The 21773-nt window shown below is 52.8% G+C and overlaps 1 protein-coding gene across 3 annotated transcripts in view; it reads right to left on the bottom strand.

Annotated features, from left to right (window-relative positions):
• Nucleotides 1–21078, bottom strand: part of HDAC7 (histone deacetylase 7) — a 68089-nt gene extending 47011 nt beyond the window's left edge. For 2 of the 3 annotated variants that reach the window (XM_038752278.1, XM_038752277.1), the window contains exon 1: nucleotides 21037–21078. In XM_038752278.1, coding sequence (XP_038608206.1) covers nucleotides 21037–21055 — 19 coding nt within the window. In that variant the 5' untranslated portion in view covers nucleotides 21056–21078. Of the gene's footprint in view, nucleotides 1–12439; nucleotides 12458–21036 lie in introns of those variants that run through there. The other variant, XM_038752279.1, reaches the window with a different exon arrangement.
• Between the last annotated feature and the right edge of the window lie 695 nt (nucleotides 21079–21773).

Below are 21773 nucleotides of genomic sequence, written 5' to 3' on the forward strand. Positions count from 1 at the left end.
GAAGTGAAGCGACTTGCCCAAAGTCACCCAGCTGACAAGTGGCGGGGCCGTGATTTGAACTCATGACCTCTGACTCCAAAGCCTGGGCTCTTTCCACTGCTTCTCTAAAAGGGGAAAAGGGGAAAGGAGGGCGAGCCCCCTCCTTTCCCTCCCCATCCCCCCCGCCTTACCCCCTTCCCCTCCCCACAGCACCTCTATATATGTTTGTACGTATTTATTACTCTATTTTACTTGTACATATTCATTCTATTTATTTTATTTTGTTCATATGTTTTGTTTTGTTGTCTGTCTCCCCCCTTCTAGACCGTGAGCCCGCTGTTGGGTAGGGACCGTCTCTAGATGTTGCCGACTTGGACTTCCCAAGCGCTTAATCCAGTGCTCCGCACACAGTAAGCGCTCAATAAATACGATCGAGTGAATGAATGAGGAGAGGGGCCTTCGAAAAGGCTTGAAGAGGGGGAGAATGGTGGTCTGTTAAATAAAAAGAGGGAGGGGGTTCCAGGGCAGAGGCAGGACTTGGACCAGAAACCGGTGGTGAGTTAGACGAGATCGAGGTACGGTGAGAAGGTTTGCATCGGGGCCAAGTGTGGGGGCCGGGTTGTACCGCTTTGGTGGTAATCAATCAATCAATCGTATTTATTGAGCGCTTACTGTGTGCAGAGCACTGGACTAAGCGCTTGGGAAGTACAAGTTGGCAACATATAGAGCCGGTCCCTACCCAACAGTGGGCTCACAGTCTAAAAGGGGGCGATTTTGGACGTCAAATTTGTGAGCGCTCTGCTCAATACGCTGCACCCTTTTTTAAGGTATCTGTTACACACTTACTAGGTGCCAGGCACGGTTCTAAGCATTGCGCGGCCTGGCTCAGTGGAAAGAGTCCGGGTTCAAACCCCGGCTCCGCCGCTTGCCAGCTGTGTGACTTTGAGCAAGTCACTTCACTTCTCTGGGCCTCAGTTACCTCATCTGTAAAACGGGGATGAAGACTGTGAGCCACGTGGGACAACCCGATCTCCTTGTAACCTCCTCAGCGCTGAGAATAGTGCTTTGCACACAGTAAGCGCTTAATAAATGCCATCATTAGTATTATTATTGTGGTACGTACCGGATCATCAGGTTGGACACAGTCCCCGTTTCGCGCTCAATAAATACGATTGATGATGATGATGATGATGTGGGGACTGTTTCATGTAGAGAAGCAGCGTGGCTCAGTGGAAAGAGCCCGGGCTTTGGAATCCGAATTCATGGGTTCAAATCCCGGCTCCGCCACTTGTCAGCTGTGTGACTTTGGGCAAGTCACTTCACTTCTCTATGCCTCAGTTCCCTCATCTGTAAAATGGGGATGAAGACTGGGAGCCGCCCGTGGGACAACCTGATCACTTTGTAACCTCCCCAGTGCTTAGAACAGTGCTTTGCGCATAGCAAGTGCTTAATAAATGCCATGATGATGATGTGGGGCTCACAGGCACCATCCCCATTTTGCAGATGAGGGAACTGAGACACAGAGAAGCTAAGTGACTTGCCCAAGGTCACACAGCAGACAAGGGGCGGAGCCGGGATTAGAACCCATGACTCTCAGGCCCGGGCTCTTTCTACTGCTTCTTCCCCTGACCTACCTATTCACCTGTGGGACTTAATGTCCCAGGGGGAATATGACAGGCAGGGGCAAGAGACTGCCAGAACCCTGGGCAAACCACTAGCACATCAATCAATTCCTTCTTGCAGGTTCTCGGATTCTCCTTCAGACTCCCTCCCAACCAGGGAGCATTCATTCATTTGTTCAATGGTATTTACTGAGCGCTTACTATGTGCAGAGCACTGTACTAAGTGCTTGGAAGAGTACAATATAGCAATAAACAGACACACGCCCTGCCCACAACGAACTTACAGTCTAGAGGGGGGAGACGGAGCATCACTCCATCCCTCTGGACGTCAGCGTGGCCCAGTGGAAAGAGCACGCGCCTATGTGCAGAGCACTGTACTAAGTGCTTGGAAGAGTACGATATAGCAATAAACAGACACACGCCCTGCCCACAACGAACTTACAGTCTAGAGGGGGGAGACAGAGCATCACTCCATCCCTCTGGACGTCAGCGTGGCCCAGAGGAAAGAGCACGAGCCTAGGAGACAAAGGACCAGGGTTCAAATCCCGGCTCTTCCCCTCGTCTGCTGTGTGACCTTTGGCTAGTCACTTCACTTCTCTGGGCCTCAGTTCCCTCACCTGTAAAATGGGGGTGAAGACTGTGAGCCCCACGTGGGACAGGGACTGTGTCCAACCTGCTTAGCTCGGAACAGTGCTTGGCACTCAGTAAGTGCTTAACAAGTACCATAATTATTATAATTATCCGTCCTCCTGACCAAAATGACCCAGCCTCGCTCCTTTTCCCAGAAGCAATATTCCTTCCCTTCTCCCAACCCTCCCAAAGACCCACCACCTCCAGGACACACTGTTAGATTACTCCCACGGGAATCGGATGAGTCCAATCATTCCGACAATTGGCAACTTTCGTCTCGTGTCCATGCTCATATGACTCTGGAAGATTCTCTGCCTGGCCCTCGGGTTTTGGATCAATTTCTACTTGGGTGTCCGTCCTGCCTCTCCCATTAGATTTTCAGCCCCTCAGGGGCAAAGTCTCTCTCTCTTTTATTTTTCTAAATGGTATTTGTTAACAATAATAATAATAATAGACATGTATTAAGTGCCTACTATGTGCAAAGCACTGTTCTAAGCGCTGGGGAGGATACAAGGCGATCAGGTTGTCCCACGTGGGTCACAATCTTTATCCCCATTTGACAGAGGAGGGAACTGAGGCCCAGAGAAGTCAAGTGACTTGCCCAGCTGACAGTTGACAGAGCCGGGATTTGAACCCATGACCTCTGACTCCAAAGCCCGGGCTCTTTCCACTGAGCCACACTGCTTCTCCTTTGTTGTCAGTAGACGCTCGCTGCCTTCAAAGAGCTTGCAATCCAACAGGGAGACCGATGTTAAAAGAATTTAGAGTTAGGAGGAAGAGAGAAGGTGGCTATGGATCATCATCATCATCAATCATATTTATTGAGCGCTTACTGTGTGCAGAGCACTGTACTAAGCGCTGAGGAAACTCTCAACAGGGTAGATGCCAAAGTGTGATAAGTGGCTGTGAGTACTAGACGGTAAGCTCACTGTGGGCAGGGAATGTGTCTGCCAACTCTGTTGTAGTGTACCTCCCAAGCGCTTAGTACAGTGCTCTGCACACAGTAAGCACTCAATAAATACCCTCGATCATGATAAGAAGAGAAGCAGCATGCCTAATGGACCGAGCACAGGCCGAAAGGACCTGGGTTCTAATCCCGGGCTCCACCACCTGTTAGCTCTGTGACCTTGGGCAGGTCTCATCACTTCTCTGGGCCTCAGTTCCCTCATCTATAAAATGGGGATTAAGACTATAAGCCTCATGCGGGACAGGGATGGATGGTATTCAACCTGATTTGTACTTCCCAAGTGCTTAGTACAGTGCTCTGCACACAGTAAGCGCTCAATAAATACGATTGATTGATTGATTGATTAGATTGCCTCTACTCCAGCGCTTAGAATTGTGCTTGACACAAAGTAAGTGCTTAACAAACACCATTATCATTATTATTAAGTGGATGGCTGGCACAAAGCGTTGGCGAGGGAGGGAAGGGGTGAGCTAGGGGGTAACTTGTACTTCCCAAGCGCTTAGTACAGTGCTCTGCACACAGTAAGCGCTCAATAAATACGATTGATTGATTGATTGATTGATTAGATTGCCTCTACTCCAGCGCTTAGAATTGTGCTTGACACAAAGTAAGTGCTTAACAAACACCATTATCATTATTATTATTATAAGTGGATGGCTGGCACAAAGCGTTGGCGAGGGAGGGAAGGGGTGAGCTAGGAAGTAACTTGTACTTCCCAAGTGCTTAGTACAGTGCTCTGCACACAGTAAGCGCTCAATAAATACGATTGAATGAATGAATGAAAGTGAAATTAATTGGGAAAAACCTCCCAAAGGACACTATCGAATATGCCATGCTGCTTCTCGGTGCCAACAGTGCTTGGCACATAGTAAGCGCTTAACTAATACCAGTGTGACTCAGTGGAAAGAGCCCGGGCTTGGGACCCAGGCGTCAGCTGTGTGACTTTGGGCAAGTCACTTCACTTCTCTGGGCCTCAGTTCCCTCAACTATCAAATGGGGATGAAGACTGTGATCACTTTGGATCCCCCCGGGCGCTTAGAACAGTGCTTGGCACATAGTGAGCGCTTAACAAATGCCATCATTAATACCACAATTATTATTATTATTATTGCTCTGCACAGACATAATAATAATAATAATGGCATTTATTAAGCACTTACTATGTGCAAAGCACTGTTCTAAGCGCTGGGGAGTTTACAAGGTGATCAGGTTGTCCCATGGGGGGCTCCCAGTCTTCATCCCCGTTTTATAGATGAGGTAACTGAGGCCCAGAGAAGTGAAGTGACTTGCCCAAAGTCACACAGCTGACAAGTGGCAGAGTCGGCATTGGAACCCATGACCTCTGACTCCAAAGCCCGGGCTCTTTCCACTGAGCCACGCTGCTTCCCCTAACTCACCCAGACTCTGTGCCGTTGTGGACAGGGATGGTCTCTCTTTATTCATTCATTCAATCGTATTTATTGAGCGCTTACTGCGTGCAGAGCACTGTACGAAGCGCTTGGGAAGTCCAAGTTGGCAACATCTAGAGACGGCCCCTACCCAACAGCGGGCTCACGGTCTAGAAGGGGGAGACAGACAACAAAACAAAACATATTAACAAAATAAAATAAATAGAATAGTAAATATGTACAAGTAAAATAAATGGAGTAATAAATCTGTACGAACATATAGACAGGTGCCGTGGGGAGGGGAAGGAGGTAAGGTGGGGGGATGGGGAGGGGGAGGATGGGGAGAGCAAGGGAGGGTCAGTCTGGGAAGGCCTCCTGGAGGAGGTGAGCTCTTGGTAGCCTTTATTAATTGTATTGTACTTTCTGAGCGCTTAGTCCAGTGCTGTGTGCACCGTAGGTGCTCAATAAATGTGCCCCTTCCTTCCTCTCCCCCTCGTCCCCCTCTCCATCCCCCCCATCTTACCTCCTTCCCTTCCCCACAGCACCTGTATATATGTTTGTACATATTTACTACTCTATTTATTTTACTTGTACCTATCTATTCTATTTCTTTTATTTTGTTAGAATGTTTGGTTTTGTTCTCTGTCTCCCCCTTCTAGACTGTGAGCCCACTGTTGGGTAGGGACTGTCTCTATGTGTTGCCGACTTGTACTTCCCAAGCGCTTAGTACAGTGCTCGGCACACAGTCAGCACTCAATAAATACGATTGATTAATTGACTGAGCGTGGCTCAGTGGAAAGAGCACGGGCTTTGGAGTCAGAGGCCATGGGTTTGAATCCCGGCTCTGCCACGTGTCTGCTGTGTGACTTGGGCAAGTCACTTGACTTCTCTGAGCCTCAGTTACCTCATCCGTAAAATGGGGATTAAGACTGTGAACCCCACATGGGACAACCTGATCACTCTGTATCCCCCCCCCAGTGCTTGGAACAGTGTTTTGCACAGAGTAAGCGCTTAACAAATGCCAACATTATTATTATTATCTATTCTATTTATTTTATTTTGTTAATATGTTTGGCTTTGTTCTCTGTCTCCCCCTTCTAGACTGTGAGCCTGCTGTTGGGTAGGGGCCTGTCTCTAGATGTTGCCAACTTGGACTTCCCAAGCGCTTAGTCCAGTGCTCTGCACATAGTAAGCGCTCAATAAATACGATTGATTGATTAACTTGTCCATATCTATTCTATTTTATTTTGTTAATATGTTTGGTTTTGTTCTCTGCCTCCCCCTTCTAGACTGTGAGCCCGCTGTTGGGTAGGGGCCTGTCTCTAGATGTTGCCAACTTGGACTTCCCAAGCGCTTAGTCCAGTGCTCCGCACACAGTAAGCGCTCAATAAATACGATTGATTGATTAACTTGTCCATATCTATTCTATTTATTTTATTTTGTTAATATGTTTGGTTTTGTTCTCCGCCTCCCCCTTCTAGACTGTGAGCCCTCTGCTGGGTAGGGGCCTGTCTCTAGATGTTGCCCACTTGGACTTCCCAAGCGCTTAGTCCAGTGCTCTGCACATAGTAAGCGCTCAATAAACACGATTGACTGATTGACTTGTCCATATCTATTCTATTTATTTTATTTTGTTAATATGTTTGGTTTTGTTCTCCGCCTCCCCCTTCTAGACTGTGAGCCCTCTGTTGGGTAGGGGCCTGTCTCTGGATGTTGCCAGCTTGGACTTCCCAAGCGCTTAGTCCAGTGCTCTGCACATAGTAAGCGCTCAATAAATACGATTGATTGATTGGCTGACTGAATGAGAGCGCTCAATAAGGTCGATTGAGTCATTTGTGTGGCACCTAAAGGAGAGGTTCCCCTCCCCCCCACCTCCGCCCCCGCCATCTTTAACTGAAACCGCCACGGCTATTTTTAACGCCCGGCGCGTGCGCGTTTCCGCCCGCTGGTTTCCGAATCGGGGCGCTCGGCGGGGGCGCGCACCAGCGCGCGCGCACCCCCCGCCGCACGCACGCGCACGCACGCACACACACACCCCGGGCGCGCACGCATACGCACGCACGCGCCCCCCCTCATTCATTCATTCAATCCTATTTATTGAGCGCTTACAGTGTGCAGAGCACTGTACTAAGCGCTTGGGAAGTCCAAGTTGGCACCATATAGAGACGGTCCCTGCCCAACAGTGGGCTCACAGTCTAAAAGGGGGAGACAGAGAACAAAACATGTGGCCAGGTGTGAAGCCACCAGAACAAACAGAATTAAAGCTAAATGCACATCATTAACAGACTAGTAAATATGTACAAGTAAAATAGAGTAATAAATCTGAACAAACATATATCTATTCTATTTATTTTATTTTGTCAGTATGTTTGGTTTTGTTCTCTGTCTCCCCCTTTTAGACTGTGAGCCCGCTGTTGGGTAGGGACTGTCTCTGTATGTTGCCAACTTGGACTTCCCAAGCGCTTAGTATAGTGCTCTGCACACAGTAAGCGCTCAATAAATAGGATTGGTGATGATGATATATGTACATATTTATTACTCTATTTTACTTGTACATATCTGTTCTATTCATTTTATTTTGTTAGTATGTTTGGTTTTGTTCTCTGTCTCCCCCTTTTAGACTGTGAGCCCACTGTCGGGTCGGGACTGCCTCTCTATGTTGCCAATTTGGACTTCCCAAGCGCTTAGTCCAGTGCTCTGCACGGAGTAAGCGCTCAATAAATAGGATTGATTGATTGATTGATATATGCAGGTGCTTTGGGGAGGGGAAAGACCTTCCAGCTACTTGAGGTGGAGACCCCAGGCAGGCAATACGATAGGGCCAGGGTTGGGAGACTGTTAATATGGTGAAATGTCTTCTACTAAACGCAGGAACGTGGGCAAAAATATCTGTCATTCAAGAGGGATTTGGATCTATCTGTTGGCCAGAAGCAATGAACCCTTCCATGAATATGTCTATATGCTTGTACATATTCATTACTCTATTTATTTATTTATTTTATTTGTCCATATCTATTCTATTTATTTTATTTTGTTAGTATGTTTGGTTTTCTTCTCTGTCTCCCCCTTTTAGACTGGGAGCCCACTGTTGGGTCGGGACTGGCTCTAGACGTTGCCAACTTGGACTTCCCAAGCGCTTAGTCCAGTGCTCTGCACACAGTAAGCGCTCAATAAATACGATTGATGATGATGATGATGATGATGATGATGATGATGAATGCACCATGCTCGGAGGCGGGGCCGCACACACACGCACACACACACACACACACACACCCGCGCGCACGCGCGGGGCCACGGGCCTGGCCGACAGGGGGCGCGCTGACCGCGGGGCGGCGCGCTGACAGGGGTGGGGGGGGGCCGTATTTATTTTATTTGCACATATTTATTCTATTTTTTTAATTTTTTTAATATTTTTAGACTGTGAGCCCACTGTTGGGTAGGGACCGTCTCTATACGTTGCCAACTTGGACTTCCCAAGCGCTTAGTACAGTGCTCTGCACACAGTAAGCGCTCAATAAATACAATTGATTGGTTGATTGATTCCCAAGCGCTTAGTCCAGTGCTCTGCACACAGTAAGCGCTCAATAAGTACAATTGATTGATTGATTGATTCCCAAGCGCTCAGTACAGTGCTCTGCACACAGTAAGCACTCAATAAATACAATTGATTGATTGACTGATTCCCAAGCGGTTAGTACAGTGCTCTGCACCCAGTAAGCGCTCAATAAATACAATTGATTGATTGACTGATTCCCAAGCGCTTAGTCCAGTGCTCTGCACACAGTAAGCGCTCAATAAATACGATTGATTGATTGATTCCCAAGCGCTTAGTACAGTGCTCTGCACACAGTAAGCACTCAATAAATACGATTGATTGATTGATTGATTAATATGTTTTGTTTTGTCGTCCGTCTCCCCCTTCTAGACTGTGAGCCCGCTGTTGGGTAGGGACCTTCTCTCTAGGTTGCCGACTTGGACTTCCCAAGCGCTTAGTACAGTGCTCTGCACGCAGTCAGCGCTCAATAAATACGATTGAATGAATGAATGTTGGGTAGGGACCGTCTCTCTATGTTGCCGACTTGTACTTCCCAAGCGCTTAGTCCAGTGCTCTGCATGCAGTAAGAGCTCAATAAGTACGTGGCTCAGTGGAAAGAGCCCGGGCTTTGGAGTCAGAGGTCATGGGTTCGAATCCCGGCTCCACCACAAGTCTGCTGCGTGACTTTGGGTAAGTCACTTAACTTCTCTGAGCCTCAGTTCCCTCATCTGTAAAAATGGGGATTAGGACTGTGAGCCCCACATGGGACAACTTGATCACATTGTATCCCCCCAGCGCTTAGAACAGTGCTTTGCACATAGTAAGCGCTTAACAAATGCCATCATTATTATTATTATAAGTACGATTGAATGAATGAATGAATGTTGGGTAGGGACCGTCTCTACATGTTGCTGACTTGGACTTCCCAAGCGCTTAGTCCAGTGCTCTGCACACAGTAAGCGCTCAATAAATACGATTGAATGAATGTTGGGTAGGAACCCTCTCTCTATGTTGCCGACCTGGACTTCCCAAGCGCTTAGTCCAGTGCTCTGCACGCAGTAAGCGCTCAATAAATACGATTGAATGAATGAATGAATGTTGGGTAGGGACCATCTCCATAGGTTGCCAACTTGGACTTCCCAAGCGCTTAGTCCAGTGCCCTGCACACAGTAAGCGCTCAATAAGTACGATTGAATGAATGAATGTTGGGTAGGGACCATCTCTATATGTTGCCAACTTGGACTTCCCAAGTGCTTAGTCCAGTGCTCTGCACACAGTAAGCGCTCAATAAATACGATTGATTGATTGCTGACAGGAGGGGAGGAGGGGGTTTAGGGGGGTGGGCTGACGGGGAGGAGTGGGGCAGGGCCCAGAGCGGCTGGTCACCTTGTACCCCCCCCATCGCTTAGAACAGTGCTTCGCACATAGTAAGCGCTTAATAAATGCCATTATTATTATTAATTCTATTTATTTCTATTGATGCTATTGATGCCTTTTTACTTGCTTTGGGTTTTTTTTTTTTTTTTGTCTGTCTCCCCCCTTCTAGGCTGTGAGCCCGTTGTTGGATAGGGACTGTCTCTGTTGCTGAACTGTACTTTCATCATCAATCGTATTTATTGAGTGCTTACTATGTGCAGAGCGCTGTACTAGGCGCTTGGGAAGTACAAGTTGGCAACATACAGAGACAGTCCCTACCCAACAGTGGGCTCACAGTCTTAGTCCAGTGCTCTGCGCACAGTAAGCGCTCAATAAATACGATTGAATGAATGAATGAATGAATGAATGGAGAGAGCGCAAACAAAACCAGGACGTACTGGACGCCAACTTCCCCCGCCTCCGGCCGGCCCCTGCCCCCTGCCCCGAGAGGGTCGGTCCACCCAAAGCACAAAGGCGAGGGGGCAGGGGCTCCACACCCGCCCCCCGGTCGGGCCTTTACAGGCTCAGGCACCACCCCGTCCTGGGGGGTCATTAGAGCCATCCCCCTGCCTCCCCCACAACGCTCATCATCATCATCATTCGTTCATTCAATCGTATTTATTGAGCGCTTACTATGTGCAAAGCACTGTTTTTTTGGTTTTTTTTGATGGCATTTATTAAGCGCTTACTATGTGCAAAGCACTGTTCTAAGCGCTGGGGAAGTTACAAGGCGATCAGGTTGTCCCTCAGGGGGCTCACAGTCTTAATCCCCATTTTCCAGATGAGGTAACTGAGGCCCAGAGAAGTGAAGTGACTTGCCCAAAGTCACACAGCTGACAATTGGCAGAGCCGGGATTTGAACCCATGACCTCTGACTCCAAAGCCCGGGCTCTTTCCACTGGGCCAGGGGGGATACAAGGTGATCAGGTTGTCCCACGTGGGGCTCACAGTCTTCATCCCCATTTTCCAGCTGAGGTCACTGAGGCTCAGAGAGGTGAAGTGACTTGCCCAAGGTCACACAGCAGACATGTGGCGGAGCCGGGATTCGAACCCATGACCTCTGACTCCAAAGCCCGGGCTCTTCCCACTGAGCCACGTCGCTTCTCTGCTCATCATCATCAATCGTATTTATTGAGCGCTTACTGTGTGCCGAGCACTGGACTAAGCGCTTGGGAAGTCCAAGTTGGCAACATATAAAGACAGTCCCTACCCAACAGTGGGCTCACAGTCTAAAAGGGGGAGACAGAGAACAAAACCAAACAGACTAACAGAATAGAATAAATCATCATCATCAATCGTATTTATTGAGCACTTACTGTGTGCAGAGCACTGTACTAAGCGCTTGGGAAGTACAAATTGGCAACATATAGAGACAGTCCCTGCCCAACAGTGGGCTCAATAGAATAGATATGTACGAGTAAAATAAATAGAGTAATAAATATGTACAAACGTATTTATGTTTGTACACAAAGGCTCAGCTTTGCCTGCCAGAGCCCCTGCCCCGCCGGGGTAGGGGAGTGTGTGGGTGTGGGGGACTCATCATCATCATCATCAATCGTATTTATTGAGCGCTTACTGTGTGCAGAGCACTGTACTAAGCGCTTGGGAAGTCCAAGTTGGCAACATATAGAGACAGTCCCTACCCAACAGTGGGCTCACAGTCTAAAAGGGGGAGACAGAGAACAAAACCAAACATACTAACAAAATAAAATAAATAGAATAGATATGTACAACTAAAATAAATAAATAAATAGAGTAATAAATACGTACAAACATATATACATATATACAGGTGCTGTGGGGACTCATCTCCTGTGCCCCCCTCTCCCGACCGGCTCTGACCGTCGTGGGAAGAGTTGGGGGGTGGGAAAGGGGGGAGCCTTCCTGTACCTCGGACGCCTGGGTCCCTCCGGGAAGGTTGCCACAGAGACACAGTAAATATTGATGCCGCACGAGGCTCCGAGACCGGTGGGGTCATTGCCGAGCGGCTTCCTGCTTGGTCGGTCATCATCATCATCATCATCAGTCGTATTTATTGAGCGCTTACTGTGTGCAGAGCACTGGACTAAGCGCTTGGGAAGTCCAAGTGGGCAGCATCTAGAGACAGTCCCTACCCAACAGTGGGCTCACAGTCTAAAAGGGGGAGATGGAGAACAAAAGCAGACTAACAAAATAAAATAGGGCCTCGGCGGGGACCCCAGTGGCCGCCCCCCACCCCCCGGCCCCAACTGGCTGTCGGGGGCCGGACGACCGGGACCCCCCCCCCAAATAAAAACACACACACTTTCCCTCCCCCAAACAGCAGCAGGGGCGAGGAGGGTCCAGGCCGGAGCCCCCGCCCGCCCGCCCTCCCCACAGGAAATCGCCGCTTCCTGCCCCATCGAGCTCCGATCGAAAACAAACATCCCCGTGGCGGCGACGACGACGGCCCCATTGGGCCTGGCTCCCCTCAGTACTTCCCAAGCGCTTAGTACAGTGCCCTGCACCCAGTAAGCGCTCAATAAATACGACTGATTGATTGATTGGGGGCCCCAGGCCGACCCCCAGCCGCTCCCCTACGGGCCCAGGGCCGCCCAGAGGAGACGGTGGCCAACGGGGACAAAGGCGAGGGCTTTCATTATCATCATCATCATTATCAATCGTATTTATTGAGCGCTTACGGTGTGCAGAGCACTGTACTGAGCGCTTGGGAAGTCCAAGTTGGCACACGTAGAGACAGTCCCTACCCAACAGCGGGCTCACAGTCTAAAAGGGGGAGACAGAGAACAAAACCAAACGTACTAACAAAATAAAACAGAATAGATATGTACAAGTAAAATAAATAAATAAATAGAGTAACAAATATGTACAAACATATATACAGGCTTTCCACCACCCGGCAGGCCCAGTGGCTACTCACCCCCAAACGGCTCATCCAGTTCCTCGGCCCCGGCCCTTCCCATCGCCCGGTTTGCAGGGGGTGCCCCCCACTCCTCCTCCTCCTCATCAATCGTATTTATTGAGCGCTTACGGTGTGCAGAGCACTGTACTAAGCGCTCGGGAAGTACAAATTGGCAACTTATAGAGACAGTCCCTACCCAACAGTGGGCTCACAGTCTAAAAGGGGGAGCCCACTCGGCTCCGGCTAGCTCTGGGCAGCATCCTGGCCCGGCCCTTCCCCGCACATGTGGTTCTCATTCCCGCCGTGACCCCGGGCCCCTGCTCGGCGGCCCCACCCTGCCCCTCCTCGGGGCTGCCAGTGACCCGGGCCCGGGCCCGAGGCCAGGACCGCTGACCGTCCGTCCATCTGTCATCATCATCATCAATCGTATTTACTGAGCGCTTACTATGTGCAGAGCACTGTACTAGGCGCTTGGGAAGTACAAATTGCCAACATCTAGAGACAGTCCCTACCCAACAGTGGGCTCACAGTCTAAAAGGGGGAGACAGAGAACAAAACCAAACATACTAACAAAATAAAATAAATAGAATAGATATGTACAAATAAAATATGTCCCCCCCAGCCCCGCTCTCTCACCGGCCATTCTGGCCGGGGTGTCCGCCGGCCCGGCCTCTCGCTGTTGGGAAATTCTTCCCCAAGTCTAACCTCGGTCCTTGCCGCTGCAATCGGGGATACCAAGTCGCTTGACAGTGCCGGGTGGCGAGGGGAACCGGGAGGGCTCTCCGCGGTCCCCCTTTAACAGCTGGGGACACTGAGGTGGCTTGGGGACCGGGAACGATGGGGGCAGCCAAGTGACCGTTTGACCCCCCCCCTTGCAGCCTCTCCCTTGTGTGCGCACACCCCCACCACACAAACACACAACAGATGGGCACCCACACAATCACAGGCTCACGCACACATGGGCTGGGAGGGGCCCCGATGGATGCGGAGGGAAGCTGAGCCAGACAGGAGGAGAGTGGGACCGGAGAGAGGGGAGCCCACTGTTGGGTAGGGACTGTCTCTATATGTTGCCAATTTGTACTTCCCAAGCGCTCAGTACAGTGCTCTGCACATAGTAAGCGCTCAATAAATACAATTGACGATGATGATGAAGGGGGAAAACTTGGGAGAGGGGCCGTCAGAGGTCACGGCGGCGTCACACGTACGACCTCCTTTCCCTCCATAAGTTGCCTGGGTCACCTGGGGTCAGAGGGGCAGCCGCAGGGCAAGAATCACATCACTACTCCGGTCTGAGCGCCTACCCCGGGGCAGGGCACTGTACCGAGCCCTCAGGAGATGCGGTAGAATGGATAAAATAATTCTAATCGCGATGGCATTTGTTAAGGCCTTACTATGTGCCAGACCCTATACTAAGCACCGGGGTGGATACAAGCAAATGAGGTCGGACACGGTCCCTGTCCCCCGCGGGGCTCACAGTCTCGAGCCCCATTGTACAGATGAGTTAACTGGGGCCCAGAGCAGTGAAGTGACTTGCCCAAGGTCACAGAGTATCACCACCCTGCCCTCAAGGGGCTTACCACCAGAGAAGCAGCGTGGCTCAGTGGAAAGGGCACGGGCTTTGGAGTCGGAGGTCACGGGTTCAAATCCCGGCTCCGCCAATTGTCAGCTGTGTGACTTTGGGTAAGTCCACCCCGCCCACCCCGTTTTGTACATATTTATTACTCTATTTATTTATTTATTTTAGTTGTACATCTCTATTCTATTTATTTTATTTTGTTAGTATGTTTGGTTTTGTTCTCTGTCTCCCCCTTTTAGACTGTGAGCCCACTGTTGGGTAGGGACTGTCTCTAGATGTTGCCAATTTGTACTTCCCAAGCGCTTAGTACAGTGCTCTGCACATAGTAAGTGCTCAATAAATACGATTGATGATGATGATGATGAAGTCACTTCACTTCTCTGGGCCTCAGTTCCCTCATCTGTAAAATGGGGATGAAAACTGTGAGCCCCCCCATGGGACAACCTGATCACCTTGTAACCTCCCCAGCGCTTAGAACAGTGCTTTGCACGTAGTAAGTGCTTAATAAATGCCATCATTATTATTATTATTACTACCATGTGGCGGGGGAGATGGACGCGAAAGTAAATTCAAGATCGGAGGAAGGAAAGGAATGTGATTCGGAGAGCTTCCCGGGTTCTCCTCGGCTCTCTCTCCCACACTCTCCGTGGGGATGGCAGGGGGACGGGGGTGCTCCACTTCAGAGGGGGCTGCATCCCAAAATCCCTGGGTCTGGATTGGGGAAAGGCGCCCCGGCCAAAGCAGTCCCGGCCGGAGGCAGTTGGCCCGCCCGCTTCCCTGAGAGATTTAGGGTCCTGCCCTCCCTCACGTCAGAACCTTCCCTAGATTTCGGTGGGGGTTTTTTAGGGTATTTGTTAAGGACTTACTAGGCGCCACGTACTTACTGAGTGCCGGGTAGATACAGGGTAATCAGGTTGGACACAGTCCCTGTCCCACATTTTACAACTGAAGCCCAGACTCAATCGTATTTATTGAGCGCTTACTGTGTGCAGAGCACTGTACTAAGCGCTTGGGAAGTACAAGTTGGCAACATATAGAGACAGTCCCTACCCAACAGTGGGCTCACAGTCTAAAAGAAGTGAAATGACTTGCCCAGAGTCACACGGCAGAGCAGCGGCGGAGCTGGGATTACAACCCAAGTCCTTCCGATTCCCAGGCTGTGCATGTATTGTAAGACCGTAACGGGCAGGGGACGGGTCTACAATTCGGTTCTATCGTACTCTCCCGAGCGCATAGCCCAGTGCTCCGAGCACGTTAAGTGCTCAACAAATACCACCGATCGACTGCAGGCAGCGGACAGCCCATCGGGCAACTCTCCCCCGACCCTGCTGACTGGTCCCCCCCACCCCGTCGCCGGCCCCGCTGGACACCCATCTCCCTCCGCTTCCCCACCTAATTCTCGCCACCCCTCACCCCAAAACCCTCGGAACAAAACTCAAGAGCCCACAGTTTAGGCCGGGGGGCGTCAACGGGGAGCGACCTGGTTCCTGAGACCCCCCCCCCAGGATGCTGGGCGAATTTTTTTTGTACGGTATTTGTTAAGCACGCTCACTATGTGCTTGGCACTGTACTAAGCGCTGGGGTAATAATAATAATGTTGGCATTTGTTAAGCGCTTACTATGTGCAAAGCACTGTTCTAAGCACTGGGGGGGTACAAAGTGATCAGGTTGTCCCACGTGGGGCTCACAGTCTTAATCCCCATTTTACAGATGAGGTAACTGAGGCTCAAAGAAGTTACTTGCCCAAGGTCACACAGCAGACACGTGGCGGAGCCGGGATTCGAACCCATGATCTCCGACTCCAAAGCCTGTGCTCTTTCCACTGAGCCACGCCGCTTCTCCACCCAATCCATGTCCCACACGGGGCCTCACATTTTACAGATGAGGTAACTGAAATACGGAGAAGCTGACCGACGTGTCCAAGGTCACACAGCAGATGAGTGGCAGAGTCAAGATTGATTATTAATATAATAATAATAACAGTGGTATTTGTTAAGCGCTTACTACGTGCCGTACTAAGCGCTGGGGTGGATACGAGCAAATCAGGTGGGACGCAGTCCCTGTCCCGCGTAGGGCTCCTAGTCCCAATCCCCGTTTTCCAGATGAGGGAACTGAGGCTCAGAGAAGTGAAGTGACTTACCCGAGGCCACTCAGCAGATAAGCGACAGAGCCGGGATTAGAACCCAGGTCCTTCTGACTGCCAGGCTTGTACTCAATCTACTAGGCCATGCCTCTTCCCCTCCCTCCAGCATGTCAGCATCGCGGGTGGGTCAGGTGCGGCTTAGTGGCTAGAGCCAGGACCTAGGATTTTGAAGAACCGGGGTTCTAATCCCGGCTCTGTCACTCACCTGCTGCGTGACCTCGGGCAAGTCACTTCACTTCTCTGGGCCTCAGTTCCCTCATCTGGAAAATGGGAAGGAAGACTGTGCGCCCCGTGTGGGACAGGGACCGCGTCCAAACTGATTACTAATAATAACAATGATGGCATTTATTAAGCGCTTATTATGAGCAAAGCACTGTTCTAAGCGCTGGGGAGGTTACAAAGTGATCAGGTTGTCCCACGGGGGGCTCACAGTTTTAATCCCCATTTGACAGATGAGGGAACTGAGGCCCAGAGAAGTGAAGTCACTTGCCCAAAGTCACACGGCTGACAATTGGCGGGGCCGGGCTTTGAACCCCTGACCTCTGACTCCAAAGCCCGGGCTCTTTCCTTAGTACAGTGCTCTGCACACAGTAAGCGCTCAATAAATATGATTGATTGATTTCCACCGAGCCACGCTGCTTCTCGCTTGTATCTACTCCGGGTGCTTAGAACAGTGCCTGGCACGTAGTAAGCGCTTAACAAATACTATTATTATAATTCTTAAGAGGTCAAAGAACGCAGAACAGGCAGGAGAAACAGTACTTAGCTAGGCCTGTACGCTTTTAAGCACTCTGCTACTCACTCCACCTCCCCAGACCCACCGCGCTTATATACCCACCCCGACAGTAGGCCGCTTCCCGCCTCTGTAATTTATTTTAACTCTGTTCTCCCTGGAGCAGAAGCTCCTCGAGAGCAGGGATCGCGCCTACCGACTCTCCTGTTTCATCCTCTCCCGAGCACACGGTCGGCGCCCAATAAATACCGCCGATTGACTGAGCGGCCTGGCGGAGGCAGGCGCTTTGCACAAAATAGGGGCTCATGGAACGGCGATGATAGGCACCTCAGGAGCAGAGAGGAGGTAAAGGGGGTGAGGGAGAGGGAGGGGGCTGTCCACACAGACAGCTCGCGGGGTTTCCGTGGTCTGGAAAGTGAAATAAATAGAATCCGAGTCTCCTCCCCATCCACCCCCGGAGCCTAAGAGGAAACAATTAGCCAGAGTTCCCCCACCACCACCGCCACCCCGTCCCACTCACCCCACCGGGTCCCTGTTGTCCAGTTTGTCTCCCTCACCTGTGTCCCAGACCCTAATCCCAGCCGACTGGTCCGTCCCCGTCCCCCCAAACCATTCCATCCCCCACCGACTGACCCGGCTCCGGACTCCTTCCCATTGTCCCTGCTGGGAGCCTCTTCCTCTCCCCCGACCCCCCTTCCAGTCCAGCCAGTCCGGCCCAGCCCCCTCCTCCCTTGGGCAGCCCCTGGCCGACCCCCCGTCTGCTGGTCAAACAGGCTGCCGGTCAGTCTCCAGGCCTCCGCTCGGGGCCCACCCTATGACCCATCTTACCTCCTTCCCTTCCCCACAGCACCTGTATATATGTATATATGTTTGTCCATATTTATTACTCTATTTATTTTACTTGTACATATCTATTCTATTTATTTTATTTTGTTAGTATGTTTGGTTTTGTTCTCTGCCTCCCCCTTTTAGACTGTGAGCCCACTGTTGGGTAGGGACTGTCTCTATATGTTGCCAATTTGTACTTCCCAAGTGCTTAGTACAGTGCTCTGCACATAGTAAGCGCTCAATAAATACGATTGATGATGATGATGATGACGACCCGAGCCCGGGAGGGGCAGGGCGACCCACTCAAGACCTAATCGGGGTGGGGGGCACATTTCTTCTGAGACCTCATTTTGAAAGGTACAGCATGGCTCAGTGGAAAGAGCCCGGGCTTTGGAATCAGAGGTCACGGGTTCAAATCCCAGTTCCGCCACTTGTCAGCCGTGTGACTTTGGGCAAGTCGCTTCACTTCTCTGGGCCTCAGTGGCCTCATCTGTAAAACGGGGATTAAGACTGTCAGTCCCACGTGGGACAACCTGATCCCCTTGTAACCTCCCCAGCGCTTAGAACAGTGCTCTGCACATAGTAAGCGCTTAATAAATGCCATCATTATTATTACTGGGGGGGGGGCTGTGGGAGCGGGGAGCTTAGTCCGGTGCTCGGCGCACGGTAAGCGCTCAATAAATACGATGGACTGACTGTGAGGATGCAGCGGGAGGCACAGATGGGTTGCGGGAGGGCAGAGAGGGGGAACAGAGGAGGCAGAAGGGATGGAAAAGGGGCAGGAGGGAGATTGGGCTGGAGGGGAGGGCTCAAGTGGCTCCCCCAGCTCTGTCACCTCTAGACTGTCAGCTCACTGTGGGAAGGGAATGTATCTGTTGATTGTTCTACTGTCCTCTCCCAAGCCCTTAGTAGAACGCCCCGCACGGTAAGGTCTCCATAAATACGACCGGCCGAGTCACAAAGGCCACAACAAGGGGCCTGGAAGCAGAGGGATGGACAGAATGACCTCTGGAGGGACCAGCAGAAGGGGTCGTCTATCTTACCCTCAGTCTCCCCCCTCTTTAGATTGCAGGCTCCCTATGGGCACGGATCGCAGCTGCCAGCAATGTCGAAGGGTGCTCTCCCAAGCGCTTGGCACACAGTTCCACACACACGGTAAGCGCTCAATAAATGCCACCGATGGGTTGGTTGGGACACGGCCTCGTTCGGGCCTGACTGAGCGTCTTTCCTCTCTCCGTCGCCCAGAAACAACAATTCCCCCCATGCCCGCTGCACCGTTTTCCCGGTCTCACGCTAGCCCCCCGCTTCCCCTTGTATCCCAAATTGGGCTAACCCCCCACTTCCCCTCAATCAATCAATCGTATTTATTGAGCGCTTACTGTGTGCAGAGCACTGTACTAAGCTACCATCCTCCTTCCCCGTCGTATCCCAAATTGGCTCGGCCTGCAGACGGGAGCCCCAGATTCACCCGGGTTGTCCCCCAGGCCCCAAGCACCGAACACCCCAAAGGAAATCGGCAGGACAGACGGACCCGGGGCAGGTCTTCACCGCCCCCCTCCACTCACACTCTTCCCCTCCCCATAATAGCAATAACAACTGTCCAAGCGCTTAGTACAGTGCTCTGCACACAGTAAGCGCTCAAAAAATACGATTGAATGAATGAACTGTCGTGCTTGTTAAGCACTAACTACGCGCCAGACACTGTACTGAGCGCTGGGGTAGAGATCGGGCTAATCTGGTCGGAGCCCGTTCCTGTCCCACACGGGGTTTAATCCCCGTTTTACCGAGAATAATAATAGTAATGACAGCATTTTATTAAGCGCTTACTACGTGCAAAGCACCGTTCTAGGCGCTGGGGAGGTTGCAAGGTGATCCGGTTGCCCCACGGGGGGCTCCCAGGCTTCATCCCCATTTTACAGATGAGGAAACGGAGGCCCAGGGAAGGGAAGCGAAGCGAAGCCCACAGGGGGCTCGATCCCCTTGGTACAGGTGAGGAGACCGAGGCACGGAGGAGGGATGCGGGGCGCCTTTCCCGAGGTCCCACGCGGGGCTCGATCCCCGGTTTACAGATGAGGAAACTGAGGCACGGGGAGAGGAAGCGAAGTGATTTGGCCGAGGTCGGGGCGCTGGGCGGACACGGGAGGGAGGGAGGGAGAAAAGGAGCGAGCCTCGGGCTCGGTTGCCTAGGCCTTGCTGCCCCTGGGCCGGGCTCCGCCATCCCCAAGTGGGGGGCGGTTTTGGGGGCGGTTTGGGGGGCTTGGGGGGCGGCCGGCCCGGGGGGAGGGGGAGGGGGAGGGGGAGGGGGAGGGAAGGGAAGGGGGCGGGCAGGGCCCCCCCCCCCCAACCCCGTCCCCGCGGAAGCGGCCCGGAAAGGGATTTCCTTTAGGCAGCGGGGGCCCCGGCCGGTCCTTCCCCCTTGTGCCCGCCCTGCCCGCTCCCCCGGGGGGCCGTGGGGGCGGGCTAAGGGGCGGGGGGCGCCCGGGACCCCCCAAAGCTCCCAGCCCCCCAAAGCCCCCAACCCCCCAAAGCCCCCCAAAGCCCCCAGCCCCTTCCTGTTCCCCCCCCCCTCCCCAGGCCCGGCTCCCGGGGCCCTAGGGCAGGGCCGCCTCCCGGCCCCGCCCCGCCCCGCCTGGACCCCCGGGCCCCCTCCCCACCGGGTCTCCCCCCACACACACACAGACACACACAGACACACACACAGCTACACACACACACACACAGACACACACACACACAGACACACACACGGGTCTTTCCTCGGGTGTCCGGCGGGCCTCGGGGGAGAGCTCCCTGCGGGGGGACAGGGTGGGGCCGCCGGACGCCCCCCGGGCACACACCCACACCCAGGCACACACACCCAGACACAGACACACACACACACCCAGACACACACACACCCAGACACACACACACCCAGACAGACAGACAGGCAGCCCCGCCCCCCGGCCTGTCGGTGTCCCCTGCCAAAGTGCCCCCGGAGCGGGACTCCCAACCCGGGCCGTGCCGGGTCCCACCTGCCACCGACCCCCGACCCCCAATACACACACACACACACACACGGACACACACACACACACAGACAGACAGACAGACAGACGGAGTCCCTCCGTCCGCCGTTGTCCCGGGGCGGATGGGGAAGGGTCGCGGCGGGGACTGGGCCCCTTCCCTCCCTCCCTCCCTCCCTCTGTCCGTTTGGGGGCCCCGGGCCTGGCGGTTGGGTTGTGTGTGTGTGTGTGTGTGTGTGTGTGTGTGTGTGTGTCCCTGTGGGGGTGTGTTTGGTGGGGGGGGGGGGTCCTCGGTTCCCGGGGCTCCCGGGCGGGGATGGGGACACTCACCGAGGCCGGGTCTGTGCATCCGGGGGGCTCCGGGGGGCTCCGGGACGGGGGGCTCTCAGCGCGGGGGCCGCATGGCTGTGTGTGTGTGTGTGTGTGTGTGTGTGTGTGTGTGTGTGTGTGTTCGGGGGTCCCGGGGGTCCCGGGGGTCGGAGCCTGGGCCAGGGGGAGCCGAAGCGAAGGCCTCCAGGCCGCCCGACCCACCGACCGACCGACCGACCGGGAGACCGGGAGGGGGGCGGGACGGGAGGGGAGGGGCCCGGGGCCCGGGGGGGGCGGGGGCGGGGGCCGGGACAATCGGGGGAAACCGGGGGCCGGGACCGACCCCCGCAGGGACATAGGGAGGGCCCCCCCCCCGCACACACACACACAGCACACACACACACACACACACACAGCAGGAGCAGGCCGCCGGCCACCAGGATCCCGAGCCACACTTGGAGGCGCGCACACACACACACACACACACACACACAAGAGGATATGAACAGGTGCCTACACAACAGGGACACACAGTCACACACACAGGGATGCAGTCAGACACCCCCCCGCACACACACACCTACTCACAAGAGGATATGAACAGATATCTACACAACAGGGACAAACAGACACACACACACACACAGGGATGCAATCAGACACCCCCCCACACACACCCCCACACAAGAGGATATGAACAGATGCCTACACAACAGGGACACACAGACACACACACAGGGATGCAATCAGACACCCCC

This window comes from Tachyglossus aculeatus, chromosome 10, assembly GCF_015852505.1.
Source record: "Tachyglossus aculeatus isolate mTacAcu1 chromosome 10, mTacAcu1.pri, whole genome shotgun sequence".
Taxonomy (NCBI): domain Eukaryota; kingdom Metazoa; phylum Chordata; class Mammalia; order Monotremata; family Tachyglossidae; genus Tachyglossus; species Tachyglossus aculeatus.